Source organism: Olea europaea, chromosome 1 (genome assembly GCF_002742605.1).
Source record: "Olea europaea var. sylvestris chromosome 1, O_europaea_v1, whole genome shotgun sequence".
Taxonomy (NCBI): Eukaryota; Viridiplantae; Streptophyta; class Magnoliopsida; order Lamiales; family Oleaceae; genus Olea; species Olea europaea.
Window position 1 is genome coordinate 3,373,971 of NC_036237.1, and position 14,963 is coordinate 3,388,933.

Below are 14,963 nucleotides of genomic sequence, written 5' to 3' on the forward strand. Positions count from 1 at the left end.
ATTGAACAGCTAAACTTGCACTAATCCATTTGTGATGTGGATGGGTATAACCGCATAAATAATGAATAAAGCAGTTTCAAGTCGCGATAATATTATTGATAGACCAAACAGAAGACTTCATGTCAGAAATAAAGACTCACCCAAATGCTATGGACCCATTCATGGATGAGGTATGAAGGTTTCCAGTCACTTCATCAAGTTTGATGTAATCTCTAACAAAATATCCCTCTGTTTTGCTCCCATCTCCATAAGTAACAACATAGTCACAGGATGCTCCCACCTTGCAACCTGAATATGGACCATTAAACATAGCGGAGCAAAAATCTTGATCACAAGTAACTGCCTTTCCAGTTGAGGAGGTCTGCAAGTCATACTGCTTCAAAGCTATCTGTCACACAAAATAAAAATAAGCGACTTCTTCCAAATTTAGGGTTCCAACTCTAAATCTTGTTATACATAGGTTACATCCAAATGAGAAACGGAAGAAATGACATACTTTCAGGTTGCTTTTCGTAGGACACTTATCACAGCCAGCACAATTCACCCATAGAATGTCACTTCCTGTATCGACCTGGACGTGATAGTCATTTGAAGGACTACCAATTGAAAGTTTAGTGTAATAGAGCCTGCATAAATTAATCATATAGCCAATTGAGAACGATAGTGTCATTTTAACTTATCCGTAATATTCTACCCTGTTAGAGGTATTGAGGCTCAACTTTAACTTGTTAGTTATATTTTGCCTTGTCATTGGTATGTTGCAAAATCAAATTCTTGTAGCTCAACATGGTCAAGGCAAGTTAGTTGCAGAATCAGTCTTTAAAAACTAAGTAACACTGGTGCAACTTTACATCACCTCTCCAATGAGCCATGTAGCAGCCAAACTAACTTAAAACCACTATTAAAAAATTTACTTACACTAAATACCATTGGCACTGGAAAGAAATGGAAATAGATACATGCATATATGCAAATTCTCATGAAGGCAAAAGTACATACAAATACATGCAAAATGCAAATTTGCTTTTGTTGTTCAATTTGATGTAGTCCAGTTAAGATTCAGAGGAGAGTAAATCTACATAGAGAGAATTGGAAGTCCATGGATCATGTGTAGCCACTTGTACCAAAACAATTTGTTCTCAGTCCAATTTTTGTCTTCGTAAGTTTACTAGTTGCTGATTTTGTTGTTTTAGTTTAGTTAACCCAGAAGGGTATTGGGCAAAAGTATAATACCAAGATTCGGCTTGGAGTTATGAGAGGTCTTCCCAAAAAGTTCAAAGCCTTGGTCCTCTCCTGTACTATGGAATGATAACAACTTTGCCCCAAATGTCAGGCTCCACTTGATTTTGATAGTCACCTTCTCCATTTTATATGACTAGTGAAAGTGTGACCAAATATTTTCGTTTCCGATTAGACACTGATGTGCGGCTTTATTCTATTCAAAAACGTCATTAGTCAGCATTGAGGCTAAGAAGTGCACAGAAATTTCCAAATCTTGATTCATATATGATGTGATGCATCATTCTCTTGGGGACGGCACATAAGACTTCAACAACCATATGAAGTCCCAACGGACGGGTAGCTAAATGGCCACAGTCAACCTCAGCTTTTCTATTTACTAACTTTGAAAGCCTTCTCAATTCCTAACCTTGGATCAACCTAATAAGTCTTCTCATTCCATTCCATATTTCTCCATGAAACCTCATATTGTCCCACCGGAGATAGTGAATAAGTCCTGACTCTCAACCCATCTTGCACCGTAGTATAAGTGAACTTCAAAAACTTCTATAATTTTGAGCAAAATTTGATAGGTATGATATAGTATACTTGCACTAAATTGGAGCCCAGAAAGTGGGGGACCAGGCTAGGAAAAATAAATCCCGTCCCATAATCCCATGAAAAAGTCTAATACATTAAAATAGAAACGACGAAATGAAGCACAAATATCAAAACTTTCACATTCTCTCTTGTTTTACATGCCAAGTAATGCTATTTACCATCGTCATGATGGAACATAGGTGATGTAGCAACCCATTATCCCTCACATTTCTCTCTTAAGACCATGTCTCCTACCCCTCTCCCTCATAACAATTGAATTGCCCAATCCCATTATTTCATATAGACCGCCACATCACCGATGTTCTATCATCATAATTATAAATAGCATTATTCTAGTATGCCTCATGTGTCACATCCAAGCAGGAGAAGTAAGAAACTATAATACATATGTATATATATATATAAATACATATATACATACATACATACATACATACATACATATGTATGTATGTGTATATGTATATATATATATATTTAATAACCAAACTCGAGACAAGAAAAGAAGAATAAAGACAAAAATATTCTTCCTTGATGTTAATGAGCTGGATTTGAACAAACATGTAAGGCCAACTAATTAGTTCACAGCATTAATCAGGATAATACAGCTCATCAAGCCGGCCTTTGGATTGCAAATTCAGAAATAATTCCAAGTTTCCAACCAAATTTAAATAACCTTTTTCACGAAATTCAAAATCAGTCAAAGGTAAATTCTCAAATATAAAATGAAATCCAATACATACGCGGCGTCGGTGGGCTGGCCGTTGCCGCCTAGCTGCAAATCAACCGCACCCAGCATTCTGCCGTGCCGGAAAGAATCATGGGCTCGAAATGCACTAAGAGCCGATCTCCCCAGCACACGCCCTCTGAATTTGTGTTGAACTTTAAACACAACATTCCCCTTCACCAAGCAAATTAATTGAGCCGAAAACAGCAACAAAAGCAAAAGTAAACACCTTCGCAGATCCATCATCGCCACATTCAAATAAACAATGGACAAGTCCTCGAAACAACTTACTGAATTTTTGAACGACTAAAAAGTAACAATGCCCAGAAAAAAAAAAAAAAAAAACCTCTAAAATTGTATAATTTATAATCTGTGGGCCTTTGGAAAGAATGACAAGAGCCAAGAGGTGAACTTGGAAGGGTCCGTAAGATTAAGAAAGAGGGCAAAAGACAGTTTAGTTGAAAACAATGGTACAGAAAAATTAACGGAAAAAGGACAAGGACAATGGTAGCTAAAATTATAGATTATAAACCTTACGACTCATAATTTAGGTTGATTCTTGGAAACATCTTTCTCCGTGTGGGGTTGAGGTGTTGTGTCTGAAAAGGAGTGTGTTTATGTTTGTTTTCCGCGTCCGAAAAGGAAGAAAAGAGAAGGTTTTGTACAATTCATGTACGTCACGATTTGTTCTCTGTATCTATCCATTTATCTACGTCTCTCTTTGAATAGAAGATTAAGATATACATGCACAAGTTGACACAGGTTGTTTTTCGTAAAAGAATTCTGTGATTTAAGTGAAATTCACACAAATCCTTCTCAACCTATAAACCTATGTTTGACCCCATTTAAAAATAAATAAATTAAAAAAAATTCATTTTTCTAATATTATATTTCAACCTAATATTTGTTCATAAAATAATTTTACATGTAAAAATCATTTTTTTATAATTACACATTTTCCAAAAAATCACTATTTCAAAATATATTTTCTTATCAAAACGAGGGTCAAAGAGGGGCTAAATATATTGTGAATCTTGTCTTGGTTCTTTTTTCTTTTGTTGATAGCACCCTTCTCAACCCAAGTTTTCGAGTGACGATAGTCCCTTACAATTAGATTCAATCTATTTGAACATTTCTTATCGAAAAGACTACAATATTCATAATAATAAATTCCCTCGTGCTACTTGAAACAATTGTCGAAAGATTCCACGTTGAACTTCACTTTAATTTTCGTTAAAAGTAATTTATGATAATAATCTTTGTAGTTCTTAACTTAGCCTCTATTTGATAATCATTCGTTCGAGCCTCTCTTTTAATCATAATCATTCTTGACCAAATATTTTCACAATAAAATATTTTTCACGAAAAACCCAATTATTTTCTCTACCTTTTACCTAAATATTTTCCAAAAAATTACTATTCAAAAACTCATTCGTAAAAAAAAGAGGGGGGAGGGGGGGGGGGGGGGGGGGGGGGGGGGGGGGGGGATGAAGATGGCTGTCAAGGGCTTGTAATGTTTGCCCACAGCTGGTGTTTAAGCTAAGAAATTAACTTTTTAATTCCATTTCTGAGAGAATATTGATGGGGCCAAACAAGGATAAATTTTGAAGAAATGCAGTATATTTCTCCTGACGAATTTTATGTTTCGAACTCATTATCTAAAAATAAAAAACAAAAATACATTGTCCACCAAACTAATTCCCTCGTGCAACCATATGGTGTAACATACTGAAATGCAACAACCAGAACCATATACAAATCAACTCAAGCACAACAATTTGATGGATACAGCACAAGATAAAAAGAGTGAAAGGAGAACATCTCTGAAACCAAAACAATGGATGGTGAAACCAAAACCACAGCTATATAACTGAAAATCCCCGTCCCTCATTCATAAACTGCATGTTCTCCCTCTCCCTAACAAAACCGTAACCTTGCTCCACTTAAGCAGAAGCTGCTGAGGAAGAAGCCATAATATAAGCAAGAAAGCACACATAATGGACCACCAGATTCTTGTACTCTTCAAGTCAAATGATGAATCCACTACTTAGACAAAATGTATGAACTCCTCTGCCTCCCTATTTATGAAACAGTTCTCAATGCAGTCCCCTCGTCATGTTTCCTCCCAAACTTTCCGGATGGACCTTGCAACAAGATCAAAATGATTAATAAAGTAGTTTAAAAAGCTAAATAGAGTTGCGTTCTTAGAAGCAGGGGGAATCCAACTATGATGATGTACATGACGAACATGTTTCATACCAGTATGTGTATGCATTAACATATACAAGAACACAACCATTTAACTCACGTAATATGGAGCGGCAACATAATTTAACTGTTTTCCTCCACACCATCCCAGGAGAGTAGCATATGGGTTTTGTTACATGTACCCGGGCGTTTACATGCCCCTCACATGAGGGGCGGGTCCCACGCATTTATTGTGCGCGGGCCCCACCCCCGATGTGAGAGGAGTGTAACCGAGCGTGTAAACGCCCGGGTACAAATAGCATAATTAGTAGCATATTTAGCAGGCTCCCAGGGGAAGAATTGAAGCTTCTGACCTTGGTAGTTACTATTGCTGCATAACAGAATCTGTAGCCTGTGATATTGTCATGTTGAAGAACATGACAAGACCGAATTCCTCTGACAATATTATTGTGCTCGTTGACTCTCTCTCTAATCTTTAAAGCTCATCAGCATCCATTATTCAATCATGTGACTAATCCTTTTTAGAGAAATTTAAGTTGATGAACATATGAGCTATAAGAATTTAAATATGAAAGTTAGAGAAGAAAGAAAATGATAAATGAACTTGGGAATTCTCCATTGTAATCATAAGAATCGAATAAAAATATATACAAAGGAACCAGCCTATTTATATACAGCCTATGACCACGACAGAAGGAATGTTCACCTTTCTATACATAACAAACTCAACCAATAGAAAATTGACAAATACAAAACTGATTAACAAGAAGCTAACAGAAAAAAATAAATAAATAAAATTCCCAAAATAGCCTTCATAATGTAAGCTGAGTCAGGGATCTACGTGAAATCCAATACCCCCCCCCCCCCGGAAGATGGAGAATAGATATCTACTATTCCCATCTTGGAGAGGAGAGTAGTAAGAACAGAAGAAGAGAGAGCCTTAGTGAAGATGTCGGCCAGTTGTGAATGAGTTGGTACATGAGCTGTGATGATACTACCTTCCTGAATTTTGTCTCTAATGAGATGGCAATCAACCTCTATATGTTTAGTACGTTCGTGGAATACTGGATTGGCAGCAATATGCAGAGCTGCTTGATTGTCGCAGTGAAGAATTGCAGCAGACGAATGAGAAATGTGCAGATCTTTTAACAATTGTTTAATCCAAGTAAACTCAGAAACAGTTGTTGCCATTGCCCGATACTCCGCTTCTGCAGATGAGCGAGAAACAATTGATTGTTTCTTGGACTTGCAAGATATAAGAGAGTTGCCCAAGAAAATGCAGAAGCCAGTGATAGAGCGTCGAGTGTCTGGACATGAAGCCCAATCAGAATCACAGTAGCCATTTAATTGCAAAGGGGATGAAGAAGAAAGTAAAATACCCTGGCCAGGACTACCTTTTAGATAATTCAGTACTTTGTGGGCAGCTTGTAGGTGAAGATCAGTTGGCTTAGATATGAACTGACTGAGTACTTGCACCGAATAGCTAATGTCAGGTCTTGTAATAGTTAAATACAATAACCTTCCTACAAGTCTTCTATAAATGCTTGGATCAGAAAGAATACACCTTGATTCTTTGCTAAGCTTGATATTTCGGTCCATGGGAAGTTTAGCTGGCTTGGAACCAAGGGTACCTGAATCTGCTAGTATGTCAAGTGTATACTTCCGTTGACATAAATGAATCCCTTTTATGGATCTTGCCACTTCAATACCAAGGAAATAACGAAGGGCACCAAGATCCTTAATCTTAAACTCAGTATTCAAGAACACTTTGAGAGAATTAATACAATCAATGGAGTTACTAGCAACCACAATATCATCCACATAACCCAATAAGGCAGTAAAAACATCTTCTTTGATCATAGTGAATAAGCTATAATCTGATTTGGACTGTTGAAAACCAAAGTGTATAAGTGAGTCTGAAAATTTGGAGAACCATTGGCGAGATGCCTGCTTAAGGCCATATAAGCTTTTGAGCAGTTTGCACACTTGTTCGGGTTTTCCTTTGTTATAACCAGGGGGTTTACACATAAATTTCCTCTTCTAGCTCCCCATGAAGGAAAGCGTTATTAACATCAAATTGTTGCAAATGCCAGCCATGTATGGCAGCAAGTGCAAGGAGACAGCGAACTGTGACCATTTTGGCTGCTGGAGAAAAAGTTTCGTGATAGTCAATCCCTTCTTGTTGTGTATAGCCCTTGGCCACTAATCTGGCCTTTAACCTTTCAACAGTCCCATCTGAATTAAATTTGGTCTTGTAAACATACTTACACTTTATTGGTTCCTTACCAGGTGGCAGATCAGTTAATTCCCAAGTCTGATTGAGTTCAAAAGCATCCAATTCAGCCTTCATAGCCTCACACCAACCCGGATCCTTAACAGCTTGATGATATGTTTGAGGATCAATTTGAGAGCAAATAGAAGTTGAAAAAGCAGCATAATTGCGAGATAAACGATGATATGATAAGGAATTGGTTAAAGGAAAATTTGTACCTGTATTGGAAGACAATTGCCTGGTCAATGATTGGTCTGGAGAAGTGAAGTGCACTTGTTGACAATGAAAGTCCTGCAGGTACTGTGGTGCTCTTCTAACTCTTGTTGACTTGCGGATAGGTAATTGTTCTTGGGTGATTTCTTCTGTAGTATGAGGTAAATCAGAAGTAGGAGAGGAAGCAACTATCTCAGAAGTTTGAACAGGGCTATTAATGAAGACACGAGTAGAAGGAGGATCTAAAGGTGTTAAGTTTGAAGATTGAGAAGGAGAAAAATCTGAATTAATCTGCTCAACATTAGAAGGAAATGGTTGAGGAGAAAGTTGACAGAAATTATTGTTGTTAGTAGTTTCTGGCGGCAGGTTGTCAAGTGTGATGGTGTGGAAGGGGAAGACTATTTCATGAAAAACAACATCTCGTGAGATGAAAAAGGTCTTGGTATCAAGGTCAAACAACTTGTATCCCTTAACACCAAAAGGATAGCCAAGAAAGACGGATTTTCTAGCTCGGGAATCAAATTTAGTTCTGCCTTGTGAAATAGTTGAAGCAAAACACAAGCAACCAAATACTTTCATGTGACCATAGGTTGGTTTTCTATTGAAAAGTAACTCAAAGGGGGTTTTATTTGACAGCACAGGAGAAGGGATTCTATTGATAATGTAAGCAGCAGTTAAAATGCATTCATTCCAAAACTTCATAGGAAGTGAAGCTTGGAACCTAAGTGCTCTCACAATGTTTAAAAGGTGTTGGTGCTTACGTTCAACAATAGCATTTTGCTGTGGTGTTTCCACACAGCTAGTTTGATGCAAAATACCCCTTTTACAAAAGAAATCTGTCATTTTAAACTCTGCCCCATTATCACTTCTTAAGATTTTGATTTTGACATCAAACTGGTTCTCAACAAGGTTACAAAAAGTCTCTATGCAGTGGCGAGTTTCAGATTTTGTTTTTAGTAAATAGACCCAAGTACTTCGAGAGAAATGATCCACAATAGTAAGAAAGTACTTGGATCCATCATGTGCAGGAACAGAACAAGGCTCCCATATATCACAAGAAATAAGTTGAAAAATTCTGGTGCTCATATGTGTGCTGGTAGGAAAAGGAAGGCGATGTTGTTTAGCCGTGGGACAAATGCAGCAAGGATTTTCATTAATGTCAGTAATTTCAGTACTTACAACAGGATCATCGATCAAAGATATCCTAGACAAAGGTGTATGGCCAAGTCTATAATGCCAAAGATCTATGGAAGAACTATTGTCAAGTACAGAAGTGGAAACAAAGATATTTTTATTTAAATACTTAGAAAAGTTGTCAACAAGAGCTTCAGAAGACACTTTAGCATGCTGCAATTGATAGAGTCCATTCTTCACTTCACCCTTCCCAATCATTGTCCAAGACAAAAGGTCCTGGAGGAAACAGCAATCAGAAAAAAAAATAAGGCAGCAAGTAAGTGAGTGGGCAAGTCTTTTAGCAGAAATCAAGTTAAATGTAAAAGACGGGACACATAAAACATTTTCTAGAACGAGTTTTCCAGTGATATGAACTGTTCCTACGTGTGTGACAAGTGCTTCATCACCATTTGGCATCTTGACAGAATAAGATACTTCTGAATTGATGGTAGTAAACAGGGAGATGCTGCAGACCATGTGGTCTGTAGCACCTGTGTCGATAATCCAAGGTGTTTCGGCAGAGAATAAAAGTCTTTCAGAAGAAGTGGAACAAGAGATAGATATACCGGACATGGTAAGGGCCTTTGCTGCATTAGCTACAGGATGAAAAGCTGTCTTGGATGGATTGGTGGACATAGAAGGCATTATTGGACTGTCCTTTTGCTGCAACAGAGAAAGCAATTGTTGATACTGTCCCTTTGTAAGAACAACTCTTGAATCTGAATCATCCTCTTGATCTGCAATGACAGCATTAGCAAAAAGTCTGGGAGATTTTCCCTTGTTGAAGTACTTATGCCCAGGTGGATACCCATGAAGTTTGTAGCACTTCCCAACTACATGACCACTCATATGGCAATGAGTACAAATTGGTGGCTTGGCATTCCTTGCTTTAAAACATGCCTCTAGATTATGCCCTGGTGCATGACAGTGAGTACAATAAGGACGGTCACGGTTGTTGGGTTGGCCAGTCTTAACACTTGGTTTAGGAATGGGATGAAACTTCCTACTAGCTAAGCCCATCATATTAGGTGATGGTAGGTTGTTAAGCATCAGGTGCTGCATTTCTTGTTGTTGGATCATGGATAAAATTTTCCCAATTGAGGGTAAAGGATCAAGGAGCATAATCTGGTCTCGTGAGTTCGTGTATGAATCATTTAAACCCATCAAGAACTGTATCACACAGTCCCTTTGGTATCTATTAGAAAGTGTAGTTAACTTTCCACAGGTGCAGTCAAGCAAAGGGTCGAACATATTGAGCTCATCCCAAATTGATTTCAACTTCCCATAATAACACTTACTGAATCTTGCTCCTGTTGCAAACTTGAAAGGGCTTTCTTAAGTTGGAAGATTCGTGGACCATTTTGCTGAGTAAACCGCTCCTTCAGTTCATCCCACAGCTCAGCAGCATCATCCACAAGAGCTATGCTAGACTTGATTGATGGGGAGATGGAATTCTGCACCCAGGAGGTCACAAGGTCATTACAACGTTCCCAGGCCTCAAACAAAGGGTCGTCTAAACTAGTTGGCTTGGTGATAGCACCACTGATGAAGCCTAATTTGTTCTTGGCTCTAAGGGCTCTATGCATTGCCCTAGACCAAGTAGTGTAATTGTCAACTGTAAGAAGTTCAGGAACAAGAGAGATCGATGGATTATCACCATGGTCAAGACGGTAAGGATTGGTGACATCGGTGAAATTGAGGAAGGGGTTAGAAATTTTGGATGGAGAAGCAGGGGAAGAATCTGTGGAAGGAATTTCTGTAGTCATGGTTGATTTGGTTCACCTGCTCTGATACGATATAAGAATTTAAATATGAAAGTTAGAGAAGAAAGAAAATGATATATGAACTTGGGAATTCTCCATTGTAATCATAAGAATCGAATAAAAATATATACAAAGGAACCAGCCTATTTATATACAGCCTATGACCACGATAGAAGGAATCTTCACCTTTCTATACATAACAAACTCAACCAATAGAAAATTGACAAATACAAAACTGATTAACAAGAAGCTAACAGAAAAAATAAATAAATAAAATTCCCAAAATAGCCTTCATAATGTAAGCTGAGTCAGGGATCTACGTGAAATCCAATATGAGCAAATGATACAAATTCTGAAAATTGATAAATAAGCTTCTCGAGTTCCTTTAACCCATTCATTTTTAGCAGATGGATTTTGGAATTATTATTTCAGCAAAATAACGATTTCCAATTCAATTCTGGAAACTAGGAACTCAAAGAAAAATCTGAGAAGTTCATAACGTGAAATGAAGAGAATGAACAAAAATAATTTTCTTCATCCTAAATAAACAATAACTGTGACTAAAATGAAAATCATCTAAAAACACACAGCCAATAAACAATCGTGTGAGTGTGTGTGCCACCTATCGAGATAACACCTTGTCTTATATTATGCATCATCAATATAAACATTAGCCCCATGCCCACCCCAAACTTTCGAGAATTCAGGACTAAAGAAATGGAAATTGTATATGCCATGTTATAAATTAACCAATTAATGTATAAAAGTATACAGAGATGCAGAAATCAAGATTTACCAACCTCAGCGATTTGCCCATGGTAATTAAACTAAATGATATCATTTACTTGATCTCACTTTGCCGAAACATCACAATCTTTTAGAGTCTTCGAAAAATGACAATGAGAGCTGCTTAAACACAACCCCAACGTCAAAATAAATCAACCCGGAGCTCGGAATGTCGACCCGGATCCTTTTCACTGGCAGCCAGAGGAAAAGGTCCTGGGCAGCTATTCCAGATAAATTAACAATCTGGCCATAAGCCAATGTACCCGTAATATTGTACTCTTAACGAACCCTGGTCTTGAATTTCGCATCGCAAGGGGAAGGAGACACCAAATGGAGCTCCAAGCGGCCAGAGTCAGGGTCGAATGAAATCATAAATGGAAGATGAAGATGATAATTGGGAATCTGCGGAATCCTGTTTTGCTGCACTTACAGGGGGTTGACAGGTTGACACTGTACACCGGAGTGTAATATTCCCGGCATCCAGATCAGATGTATTTCGTTGTGTTTGGCGCGGGAAGTAGCAAGGCATCTACAATTGTGTAACAAACAAATATCTTGAGATAAAGTTTCAAAAATGGATTTTTATTGGCGATGATTTACATTTGGGACTAAACAAAATGCGTTCAAGGGGTGCAAACACACAAGTACTAAAAGAAATATTTAAGTTTAAATTAAAAAATTGAAATTACATATTCTCTATTTGAGAGTGTTTTATTCGGGATCCTTTCTCTCTATGTCTTCCCTTTCTTTTATATTTTCTTGATAATTTCTTCGTGACAAACCACTTAGAAACTGTTTGATTGCTTTATAACTATCCACTTTCTTTATGGTGGCTTATTTGTCTTGGAACTGTCGTCTCTAACTGCTGCCACTACTCTTTGTCGTTCAACCGTCTTCAACTGGGTTTCTTGAATTGTGGAATGTGATAAAGTTACTCAATAACTGCTTCAATAACTGTATTTCTGGATAACCATAACATTTTATGTTTGCTAAGATCCTGGACGATTCGAAGGTATGGGTGAAAACAGGGTCATCGCTCTGAGCGACTGTAAGGCACTCCATTCGCTCAGATCTTGGGCGTCTTGCAAGTTTGGACGATGATGTTACTGTGTTCGTGGACTTCCACTGCATTCATTAATAATCATGTTTGGGCCTTTATCCTGAATTGCCCAATTGGGCTTCATTCTTTGGGCTATTTGATTTGGAAATTCCTGAATTATGCTTCATTCCTTGGGCTATTCGATTTGAGCTGCACTTTTAGTATGTCAACAATTACCCCTAATATGGCAGAATTAATGTTAATTATTAATCTTTAGCATATTTATTTTGTGTTTTCCAACAACATTTGAAATTCCCAAGAATTTCAATCATTATTTCCTTCCATAGCCTGAAAAGGCGCAATGTTGCAAACCTTTACAAATCCCAAAGACACGCCATTTCATCGCATCACTAAATCACACCTCATTATTTCGCAGTTCTTTCTCACAATATTATTTTTCATCTTCTTACTTCTCTGCTACGTTTTTCAAGCAAACTTTAACAAAACTATATTTCGTTCCCAATGGCGGCTCCACAAACCCAATCTGATGACTCTTTTAGCTTCAAAGATTTCCAGAAAATCCTTACTCGGTCATATGTAAATTCGAACTTCCTTGCACCAGCCAATGCCGAACTCAATGAGTTCTATCTGGGTCCATCATTCAACAACGCCGAAGCCATCGAATAAGTGGCGGTGGGCCAGCTGTTCCCTTGTACTCAAGGCCCTCCGTTCCTGAACTCTTTGCCGCTAAGGCCGATTCGCGAAAAAGGTATTCGCACTTGGCCTAAATCTGATGTTATTTTCCATAGATGGCATACTCGCCTTGTGGGCCATAGTCCTACCCAGACAATTTTTGATCGTGCTAAGATTTCTGATTTATTAGAAATCGCTTTTTAACCCTCAATTTTTGACCCAGTGCTTTTTCCTATTACTTTAAGTTTTTGGTCTTCTGAATATAATACATTTGTTTTCCTTCTTGGTCCCATGTCTATTACTTTAAGGGATGTTGGGGCCCTAGTAAATCTTCCACCTTTGGACGATACCATTTTCTCTGGTATTTTGATTTCCGGTGTCGCCTCGAAATTTGACAAGAAACTCACTGAGTCCTACTCAAGCCTGCAAAGCTCTTATAATCACTCAAGCGTTGAACCTTCCCATGCTGAGTATGTGGCATTCCTTCAGATTTGGCTTTGTAAATATATTCTTTGCGTGCCAAGTATGAAACCTTCCATGAGCTACTTACCCATAGCGCATGAATTGGCGCGTGGTATGCCTTTGAACTTATGTTCTTTCTTTCTAATCGCCCTTTATAGAGGCATGGCTTCCCTTCGGTTTCAACTGAAGAATGGTGCATCTCCTACTGGCAGTGACCCCCTTTGGTTCACTCAGCTGTGGATGAGAGCATATTTTCCACCACTTGGTGCTCCATTTATTTTCAGTCGTTCTGCTAGCTGCTATGGGCTAGCCATTGATCCATTGATTCCCTTACATATGTCCAGTAGGGACATTTTTCATTCTTTTATTCCTTAAATTCGATTCCTTCTTTCTTTTCTTTTCCTGCTCATTTGATTCCAGATTATGTGCAACCTCCATCCACCCTGGACAGTGCGAGCGTCTCTCTACTTGTTTGGGTTCAGCTTTTGACTGGGAGGGAGTTGTTCCATGATATTTTAACTGGAACCAATACCAAAACTGGAGTCAAAATATATGCTCCCCAATTTTTTGCTCGCCAATTTAGTTTTGGCCAAACTTGGCCTGTTTTTCCTTGCTATTCAAAAAATTTGACAGACTGCTTTCACACCATTAATAAGGCAGAGGCACAAGCTATAGACGCTCGCAACATTCTTTTGACGAGTAAATTTTCATTATCCCCCTTCAATTCTAGTCGTGTCATCCACCCCCTTTTTGAACAACTCTGGCTATCAGTGAAGCGCAGATTGTTTGCAATTGATGCCAATCGTGCTTTCCATTCACTGGATCAGCCAAACACTTCTTCCACTTCTCCTATTTTGGTCACCCCTGTGTCTATTAGGAATCCTTCCTCCCCTGCTCGTGCTAAACAATCTATTCGTCCATCTACTTCTCTACCTGCCAAGGCTACTGCAGCTAAGAGTGCCTTAAGCCGCAAACGGCCAGTTTCAGCATCTCCCATTTTGGAGGATGATAATGATGATGATGATGACGCTCCTCTCATCGTTAGGAGAAAGGTAATTGAATTTTGTTTATTCACAAACATACATTTCTATGTGTTAATGGTTTACCTGAAACCTTTCTATGTGCTAATGGTTTACTTGAATTTCTCAGAAAAGTTAAGCCTCTCCTTTGAAGGCTTTGGTGTTGGCCGCTCCTGCTCCATCATCCTCTGCTGAAACTGCTTCGTCCAAATCAGCTGATGAAGGGACTATGCTTAAAGAGAAACCTTCAGTCCCGGAACCTTTATCACAACCAATGGAAGAACCACCTTCTTCCCAGGGCGTCGACCCCCAACATCGAACCAGAAGGTAATGCATTTTTGATGTTTTACCTTTGCTTGTGCTATTGGTTTCTAATTTATTGCTTCTTGAATTCTGCAGAGGCTCCCATGGGTCTGCCCATTGTAGCAGAGTCTTCTCGCCCAGATAAGGGGAAGTCTCCACAGGTGGTGGAGCCAACTGATGATATGCCACTTCCCAAGATTGCTGATAAGGTAGCCTTTTGCTTCACTTTCATTTTCGCTTCGTTTATTGTAGTGAAAGCCCTCAATGTTGGCATTTTTCTTTGCAGGGTGCTGATGACATTGTGCGTTCCATCTAGGACTTGTTGACTTCCTGGGGGCAAGTCAAGACGTCTCGCCCTACTTCAACCGGTCGTCCTTCTGCTTCTTAGAGGAAGATATGAAGTTCTTCAAGCAGTCGATATTTGAGTATGTGTCTTTTATGGATATGGATATCGGTCAGGCTAGTG

General features: G+C 38.5%; 2 protein-coding genes across 2 annotated transcripts; both read right to left on the minus strand.

The window, feature by feature from the left end:
* Window positions 1-6: 6 nt before the first annotated feature.
* On the minus strand, window positions 7-3,240 carry LOC111374677 (aspartic proteinase-like protein 2). The gene is made up of 3 exons (XM_022997418.1): window positions 2,583-3,240; window positions 497-626; window positions 7-388 (listed from the first exon to the last, which is right to left on the minus strand). Exons 1-3 carry the CDS (start codon window positions 2,810-2,812, stop codon window positions 137-139), a joined length of 612 nt encoding a protein of 203 aa, XP_022853186.1. The 5' UTR covers window positions 2,813-3,240; the 3' UTR covers window positions 7-136.
* Window positions 3,241-5,001: 1,761 nt separating this feature from the next.
* LOC111403142 (uncharacterized mitochondrial protein AtMg00810-like) lies at window positions 5,002-6,634 on the minus strand. The gene is made up of 3 exons (XM_023031542.1): window positions 5,630-6,634; window positions 5,434-5,484; window positions 5,002-5,247 (listed from the first exon to the last, which is right to left on the minus strand). Exons 1-3 carry the CDS (start codon window positions 6,632-6,634, stop codon window positions 5,002-5,004), a joined length of 1,302 nt encoding a protein of 433 aa, XP_022887310.1.
* Window positions 6,635-14,963: the final 8,329 nt, after the last annotated feature.